The sequence below is a fragment of the Clupea harengus genome, chromosome 6, assembly GCF_900700415.2.
Source record: "Clupea harengus chromosome 6, Ch_v2.0.2, whole genome shotgun sequence".
NCBI lineage: Eukaryota > Metazoa > Chordata > Actinopteri > Clupeiformes > Clupeidae > Clupea > Clupea harengus.
Genome location: NC_045157.1, coordinates 23,695,999 through 23,705,247, shown reverse-complemented (window position 1 = coordinate 23,705,247; position 9,249 = coordinate 23,695,999). Strand labels below are relative to the sequence as shown.

At 44.2% G+C, this 9,249-nt stretch overlaps 1 protein-coding gene across 7 annotated transcripts in view; it reads right to left on the bottom strand.

The window, feature by feature from the left end:
- Positions 1–1,856: 1,856 nt before the first annotated feature.
- Positions 1,857–9,249, bottom strand: part of plekha7b (pleckstrin homology domain containing, family A member 7b) — an 88,670-nt gene continuing 81,277 nt past the window's right edge. For 2 of the 7 annotated variants that reach the window (XM_031569500.2, XM_031569502.2), the window contains exons 24-28: positions 7,312–7,488; positions 6,413–6,546; positions 6,114–6,256; positions 4,286–4,464; positions 1,858–2,647 (exon numbers count right to left, since the gene is read on the bottom strand). In XM_031569500.2, the coding sequence (XP_031425360.1) occupies positions 4,301–4,464; positions 6,114–6,256; positions 6,413–6,546; positions 7,312–7,488 (618 nt within the window). In that variant the 3' untranslated portion in view covers positions 1,858–2,647; positions 4,286–4,300. Of the gene's footprint in view, positions 2,648–4,285; positions 4,465–6,113; positions 6,257–6,412; positions 6,547–7,311; positions 7,489–9,249 lie in introns of all 7 variants that reach the window. The other 5 variants (XM_031569507.2, XM_031569505.2, XM_031569501.2 and 2 more) reach the window with 4 other exon arrangements.

Below are 9,249 nucleotides of genomic sequence, written 5' to 3'. Positions count from 1 at the left end.
GTATATCAACTTGGAGCCAAACGTCAATAAATGGAAATGCCATAATTCTCTATGGATGGTCTTGAGTGGATTTCTGCAGGAGGAGGAAAAATACCCCATTTACTGCAAAATAAGCAGAATAGTGGATGTGATCTGACTGATGCCCACCAGGCTCGGGCACTTGATGCACGTGAATATACAGAGAGAAAGTAAACACACACCGTACACACACACACACAAACAAATGTACACACATATCCAAGTAAATGCACTCTACGCCAAATCCACACACAGACACACCTACATGTACTCACATACACACACACACACACACACAGGAACCCTCCCTACACTACTCCCACTCTGATGAGGAAAGCTGTGGCAGCTCCTACTGTGGAGCTACGGGAGGCGCATCGCCTCTCACAGGTGCTTTCAAAGAGGGCCATGTTGCAGGGGAGAGAGTAATTATCTTCCAATTAAAGATAAAGATCTCACAAGAGAGCACACAAAAGCAGCCGTTAGCTCGTCCAACAGCAGAGCAGAAACCCTCTCATTCACAAATCTTTTATTTTTGTTTTTAACTTGCTTTAAGTGTCTCTATGGCTTAAATATTTATGAGGTTAGAGAAACACAGCGCATTTTTCAGGTACATCAATTATAACAAAACACAAAACATTAACAGACTACAAAGTGAAGTGTGTACATTTCATGACAAAACATCAGGTTGCTTTGCTTTAGTTTAAAAATTTAAAATGTAGTTGGCCTCACAGGTGGTGCGTAACAATTACAAAGAAGGTCAAATCTATGATGTTATGTTATCTATTCTGCAACACTGCTATGCTAACATACGACCACCACCACCTTTCTTCACGGTGGCAAGTACAGAGGTATTGAATTAAAAATGCCCTTTTGAAATGAGCACCTTTGAACTGAAGAAATATTTCAAGATTTTTTGCACTTCACTACACATTTTTTTGGTTTTGAAAGTTCACCTCTGTTGGTCTGAGCCTGTTAAAGTTCGACTCTCTTTTCAAATAATAGAATAAAATGTAAAGCAATCAATAGAAATGTTCAAAGAGAATCCTTGGAACTGTGATGAGAACGTGTTTTGTACTTTCCCTTTGTACCTGGTTAGCATGGAGCAAAGGTTACAGTACGGCAAACCAAAATTCTTTTAATATTTTTCTTTTCTTTTTTTAGTAGCCGGGGCAGGGCCCTGCTGTTAAAAAGAAAAGAATAAAAAAGAAAAAAAATATTAAAAGAACTTGGAAGATGGAATTTTAATACCTTGATTATATATCAGGTGTATGCACCCAAAAATACCTCTATGGGAAGACTGCAGTGCTAGAAGAAGTTAATGTACGGCAAAGCAATAAAAAAAAGGGATTTCAAACTTTATTATTATTATTCCCTTCACACAACCTGTGCAACATTATATCCCATGTCTCTCTGTCAAATATAAGGTTTAATGCAATTACCTTGAGTACTGAACTCACTGTTGACGCCTTTTTTGTACCTTAGAGCAATTTTGCACCATTCTCTGAACTACTACACTTCCAAAAAAGAATATGCTTTTGAAAGACAAGGTGACACAAAGTCATCATTTTGACACATGTACACACTCACACACACACACACACACACACACACACACACTCACAAAGGTGCACAAACACACCCATGCACACACACACAAAGGTGCACGAACACACTCATGCACACACACACAAATGCACGGACACACACATGCACACATGACACTTTCATACCAGTCTGTTTCTGTTAAGTGTGAAGGATAGCATGCCCAAACAATCATTTACCACATTTCAGAGTTGTTTCAGCTGGATAGTGCATTTCTTTGAATGACAAGATCACTGAGGCAAGTAACTTGTTAATGTATTTTAATATTTACATTTTCTTTATTTAAAAAAATGTCTGCCCCTTCCCAATTTTTTTTTCCTCTTTTTTTTCAGAAAATATTGTTAAAGGTTATATCTTCAAGATGTTGTAGGCAAAAATAAAAATCCTTTTGGCAAGCTAAGAGGAAACTGGCAGTGCTAGATACACAAAAATAATATTTCAAGTGATTTGGTGTAAGAATATCATCTGAGTTGATAAAAAATACAATCAACAATTTGACACAATTATTACTGTACCGCATTTTCAAATCTCCCAGATGCATAATACTTTTGCATTTGTTCTACCCTCCATTGCATTTTTCTTTCTGAAACTCAGATCTCACTGCAACACAGAACACACCTTTTTCTCTCTCGGAGAAATAAAATAGATCAGCTCGGTATCCGTTTCTCACTATGATACAGTATAGTGTTAAAAGTGCAATAACATGTATAAAACATTGTTTTTCTTTTTCCTATTGTATGATTACCATTGTTAGACATTTCCATAGTTAATATATGCACAGCAGTCTCCACAGCAATGTTTTCTGCTTCCTATACAAAGTAATAGCTTATGGTCTATGACAAAATAATGCATCATTAAATGTGTTACGCATTTAGCGATGTCTGCCCATTCCTGTGTGCACTACTGTTCATCTAATGAGGACTGAATGTAGATGGGGAAAGCCAAGCAATGTCAGTCGGTCGGTCTGTCTGCAAGAGTCCTGGTGGGGAGCGGTCATCACCACATCAATGTCCAGATACAGCTTTGGCTGCAGGAGAAACAAAACATCGGACGTTAGACACAGAAGACTGTCATATGACATGCTTACTGAGAGCATAATTCGACATAATCTGCTGACACCGGCAAAAATGCATATGTGTATGTGTGTGCTTGTGAAAAACATTCCAGTTAAACCGGAGTCACTCATGACTAACATACGTATTTCTTTACTTATCTCACAGTGACAGGGCATTAACTAGAAGGGGTACCTGACCTTTACAAGTTAAGTTCCTTGTGGTCAGGTACCTCTTCAGAAATAGCTGATACCAAGATGCAATTGGTGTTTTAAGTGTACCAAAAGTAACTGCCCACTGGGTGCCTACATCTCTCTATCTCCCCACACAACTATACACTGCATGATTCATTAACAGCCAAACAACAGGTGTGTACACAGGTGTGTACACTGGATCTGCCAGCAGTAAAAGTGAAATTTGATCAAATACGTCCAGAAGTATGGTGAAGAATCTTGGATCATAATTATAAATGACACATTGTCTGAGGGTACACCAGCAGGTTCAGTGTCTATGTCCATGTGATACTGACACCTGCATTAATGAAAATAAATGCACTCATTTGCTGGGGAAATTTCAACTCAATTGGCCGTCATCGTGAAATGAACAGTTGGTACAGTTCCAGTGCTCCAGTAATCCACTGTGCTGTATGTCCCTTTGGAGCCACCACACCTGATGGCTAAGATGCTAATGGTACAGCACTGCAGTCAACTCCTCTAATTAGTGAGATCACTTGCAAAGGAATCAGAGCATGCTGGCATTCTGTCTGCCCAGGCTCATGCACATGCACATACACACCCTCAAACATCAATGGGTCAAATCACAGAACGTGCAAAGTCACATTGACACAACAACAACACCATATAAGCATGCAATACAAGTAAAGACAGAACATGCTAAGGCCAAATATACTGTAGGTATGTAATAGCAATTTAACTTAAACACTGATTGGTCACTTTACTTCTGAGTAAATGCGATTGACTCAGACCGTCATTTTAAGCAGGCCTCTGTAATTATTCAAATGTTTATTCTGAAGTTCACCATAGAGGGGTGAATTAGAAAACAATTGCGTCTTCCCATAAGGCCTACAGGAGAGAATACTGGCATCTTAACACTGAGGGGGGAAAAGCCTTCATGGGAGCGACCTGCTAACCTGTTACCAGGTCACAGATGGCGACGAGTCGGCAGGGAAGGAAAAAGGTGAGCAACACTTGTGTAATTAGACACAATTCACAATAAGCCTGCTTGTTTACCCCCCACCTTCCAACCAGCTGCTGACGAGCTCGCCGAAGTCATTTGCACACAATTCACACGCTGACTATTAAACTCCCACCACACAGATGCACATGCTGGATGCTGAGACACACACACACAAATGCAAAACAAACACACACACACACACACACACACTAAGACTTACACTACAGCAGGTACAGTAGTGCCTTGCCTTCGTGAGCTGGCAGCATCACAATAGCACGGTGTGAACATGCAGCTGGTGCGGTGCCAACCCACACACACACACACACGGAGCGCCCGGCGTTCGCGGCAAGACAATTTAGCAACGCCCCGCCAGCACATTAAACGTGTGAAACGTGAAACAAGCCATTAGTGCTTACTTTTGTTTGCTCTGATTAGACAAAGGTGTAGTGAAATCCATTACTGAGGGGAGGGGGAGGGGGAGGAGGTGCCTGAGGGGGGGAGGTGGAGGGTGGGAGAGGAGGAGGAGGAGGGGGAGGAGGAAGAAGAGGAGAAAAGGGCGGAGGGGAGGCGGAGGCATCGTTAGCCTGCTGGGGAGCTGGAGGTGAAGGTGGAGCAGAGAGAAAGAGATAGAGAGAGAGAAGGACAGAGAGAAAGAGAAAGGAGAGCATCATTAAAAAATTACCAGCACCAGCCAAGGAGTTGTTTAGTGGGTGTAGCAGTTCCCCGCTCACTCTGCAGCCCTTTCACACACACACACACACACACACACACACACACACACACACACACACACACACACACACACACAGCAGTACATGCCAAAAAATGTGAACATTACAGAACATTATCACACCCCAGTCTTTAAAGGCATGAGTTAAACCCTGAACACTCTGCTCCCAGGACATGACGAGGATGACAGGATAGACTCCTTTCCAATATCACCAGTGAGCTTAACAGCCCCCCCCCCTTCCCCTCAAGTTAGCCCCGTCATCCAAGCGATGCCCAACTGAGATGCTTTTATGGTGCTCTAATGTGTCTGCCTCAAAAGTTTAAACGAAACCTCCTCTGGCCTTGACTCAGCCTTCTTCCTTCTGCTCGCTGGGTGCTCGCGCCACTGCTGGACCTCGACCGCCAGGCTGCTGCCTGCCCAGGTGCATTGAGGGGAGAGGAAATGAAAATCACGTCTGGCAGGGCAGACAGGCACCCCTCCCCCTGTGATCTCACCCTGATCTCACATCTTCCTCACCGGAGGAGACGCCGTAATAATGGTTGACTTTTTGCTCGGTGCCCGCATACTAAAGGCATACTTCACGCAGGGCCTGTCAATTCTAGTGAGCTTGCTTGTGTGTCTGTGTGTCTGTGTGTGTGTGTGTGTGTGTGTGTGTGTGTGTGTGTGTGTGATGCCGCAAGGTGTTTTTTTTTAGCGACTCAGAGTCTTCTGTGGCGGCAGCAGCAGCAGCGGTGAGAGGCGAGAGAGCATGAGAGTTGAGCGTGAGCACGAGTGAGTGAGTGAGTGAGCGGGGGAGCGAGCGAGCACAAGTGAGTGAGCCCCGGCTGCAGAGACTGAAAAGATGAAACGTGAACTGGGGGGCGCTTTTATGCGGCTTCTGAGGCATGTTCAAAGAGCAGCCACGGGACGCAGGGGCTGGAGCCTGAGCCTGAGCGCTGCTCTCCCTCTCCGCCGCATTGATCAGCGCCGAAAAATAGCCTCATCAAGAGATTCCTCCCCATCTGAAAGGTTTGACACGGCTCGCAATTAGCACTGTCTTTACTCATAAGATCCCCCGCTAATAAGGAATAATGTGCCGTTATTAGAGATGGGAGATCCTGATAACTCCGGCTTGGCTTTTTTCTTTCTCTCCTTCGCTTCTTCTTCTTCTTCTTCTTCTTCTTCTTCTTCTTCTTCTTCTTTACCTTCTTCATCTTCTTTGGCTTCTTCTTCATCCAGGTGTCTTAAAAGTAGACACACGTCTCTCTCCTTCAATCCTATCTCTGTCATCTTTTCACTTGGGCTCAATGAGAAGTGAAATGAAATGTCTAACCTACTGTCAGGGTGGTATTGATACTTATCATTTTTGATGCTTTGCAGTTACCTCAGTGTGTGTGTGGGTGTGTGTGTGTGTGTGTGTGTGTGTGTGTGTGTGTGTGTGTGTGTGTGTGCATGTCTAGAGTTCAGAGCCGACATGCCACAAAAGCTTCAACATACAATAGATATAATGAGGGCCTGTGAGTGTCTGTGCGTACCTGCCACCTGCTTGCTCTTGAGGGACGCTTCGGAGGCTAGAGCGTAGGACATGGTGATGATCCTCTCTTGTTCCTGCAATGCAGAGTCCAGGCCGGGGAGCTCACACTTATCCACCACTACAGTTGGCTGCATGTTCTGGACACTGTGAGTCACACACACACACACACACACACACACACACACACAAGTGAACATGTTATTTAAATGACAGCGGATTATGGCACGCAGGTGCACGGAATAACCAAGTCGCTGCTTATGACATGAGTAATGCAGTGCGTAGAAGTAGACAGTGTTGCACCTGGACTTGGCCAGGATGCTCTTGATGCGCTCCACTTTGCGGTGGCGGGCCTCCATCTCCTGAGGGCTCAGCGGCTCCTCGGGCTCCAGGTCCACATAGCGCTCTGGGATCTCCACCTTCTTGGGTTTGGACAGCTGCATGGACACCCACAACACACACACACACACACACACACACACACACACACACACACACACACACACACACACACACACACACACACACACACACCAACCCTCAACCGTGTCCATATTCTAGTGCGATCATGAACAACAGACACACAAATGCTCGCAATCTATCATTTGGATGCATACATCGCTGACACAACTATCGAGCACATACAACTCTCCACCTGTCACAGTGTGTGTGTCTCAATAAAAGCAGAACTAGCCAGCGGAGGAGGAGGTCAGAGTCAAGCGGGACACAACGTAAGGATCAACAGACAAGTGGATCATGAGAGCTCTCATGAAGGTGGATGTTGCCTCAGAGCTCATGATGCCAGATGCAGCATGCTATGCAGGGGCTGTGACACATAGGAAGCGTCATGTACACAAGAGCTCTTCAGGAAGTGGTTGATGGTTTGAAGTACTTGGGAATACAGTACACACTATATACAGTACCTACTAGAAAGCGTACGCTAGAAAAGCTTCAAGCCATGAGACTATAGCAGCAATGTGAAAGGAAAGGTAGAAAATGGGACGGGGTAGAAAAAGGGATCCCATGAGATGGGGTGAGCCCTTGACAAGATGTGAAGTAGCTATAGGAGGAGAGGTCTTTAAACCCCAGAGAGAAGTTGTCAGTGGAAAGGATCTAGATCCGATCAGCTCTGGTGCAGGTCCCTGCCAGGTCAAGACCGGCTGCTTATCTGGCTGCAGGCCTTATCTGATGCTCAGGCCCACCTCTCGGCTAAGGTCCACATTGTAGTCCACGGGCTCCAGGTCCAGCTCCTTCATGGAGCGCAGGGTGAGCCACTCGTCCGACTGGGAGCGGGGCCTCTCCCTGTGCTCGGCCGGCCTCTCCTCTCCCTGCACCGCCCGCTCCAGCAGCTGCAAGTCGAACTCTTGCTCCCGCTTCCACTAAGATCACACACACAGACACACACGGCCATCAAACACACACACACATAAACACACACACAGCCATCACACACACCCACACCCACAGGTAGATAGGTACAAAGATATACACAATATAACATAATTCACTGAGCTCATACTTGAATTTCATTCCAAGTAACCTTAACTTGGCCATTCCTACTGTTTGACAGTATCTATCTATTCACTGAAAATTATATAAACCATCTAACCAATAAAGCTATTGTTAACCCATTCTAGTGCTATACAATTAACCTCCCCTGGCCTCAAACTTTTTACTTGTTTTCATCAGAAAAAAATGTTAAAGATTTCATGGCTCTCATACATACTTTCTAAATCTCTTTACAGTTATTTGTAATTGGACTTGGATATTTGAAACACAAATAGATGAATAGTACTCTCCTTGTCACCTTGAACAGAGAATAGTGCTTCAGGTTTGAATGCAGTGAAAGGGAGCGCTGGGGTCATGGCTGAAACTCTGGTGAATGGCTGCCCATGGCCAATGAGGTCAAGAGATGACAGAGCCTTTAATATCATACAAAAATGCTCATAGATGAACAGTAGAGCACTACGCTCTGAGAGTCCCTCACCATAGAAACCCATCAAATGTTGGCGTGTGCGTATGTGTGTGTGTGAGAATGAGACAGAGCCGAGTCGGCACTCAGATAAACAGCTGTGGCCTGGTCGCCTTTGTGTTAAGCAAATACATACACTGCTATACATCACTGCCTGTTCTTTCAGGGAGAAACACCAAGTTCCTTTCTTAAACTTTCTTAAGACCTCCGCTCACATAAAACATGACATTGATGTTGGTTTTGAACAACACAACTAAAGAAGTAGCAGAGACTTCTTTTCTTACATATAAGGTACAGAGATTTCAATTTCATGAACTGGTTGTAAAGCTGTGCAGTAATATTGAACTCTAAGTGGCAGGACTCAAAGGGTGCAATGTATTATATATATATACATTCAACATTGAGTGTGAAAGTCCATGAGATTTAGTGACATTGGTGAGATACAGTGTTGATTCAGAGATGTTGAAAAGCCGTGTTTTATCCGTGAGACACACGCACGCACACACTGATGTCTCAACCCGATACTTTGTGAAAACTTAACTGTGTTTGTGTAACCTGCGTCGTTGACAATCGCGGTCTCGCACCGGACTTGAACTCACAACGCTGGACATGGGAGGCGGATGTTTTATCAAGGTGGCCAAAACCTATGCTAGCCTCTTAACCCATTGCGTGTCTCTTAAGGTGTTGGGGAATGAGGTTTACTCACTGTACAGCACTGTGGTTTACTTGCTGACCACTGTTACATTTGTGTCATCCGAGCTCACAGACCTTAGCGTAGAACCTTTCCACAGTGAAGACAAGGGAAATCATTAAAAGTCAAAGTAAAACATATACAGGCCGACAGGCATCATTGTGCTTACTTGACAAAATAAAAGCAAAATAAAGTAATATAGCGGGGTGAAATGAAGGACATGCTTAAATATCGATTACAAACACACTTTCAATTAAAAAAGAAAAAAGAATGAACACGGCCATCATTTATTTATTAGCAAACTGTTTATTTCGACTGTGCAAACCTTTCATGTTTTCCAAGTAAAAGTCATTGGAGCGTTGCAATCACTAATCAGTTAGCAAATTAATCTATGACCTGCTATGATACTCCCTTGTGTGGAATCACACTTGTGATGCGAGACTTTAGTACTGAGTGAGTGTCAAACCAACACACTGT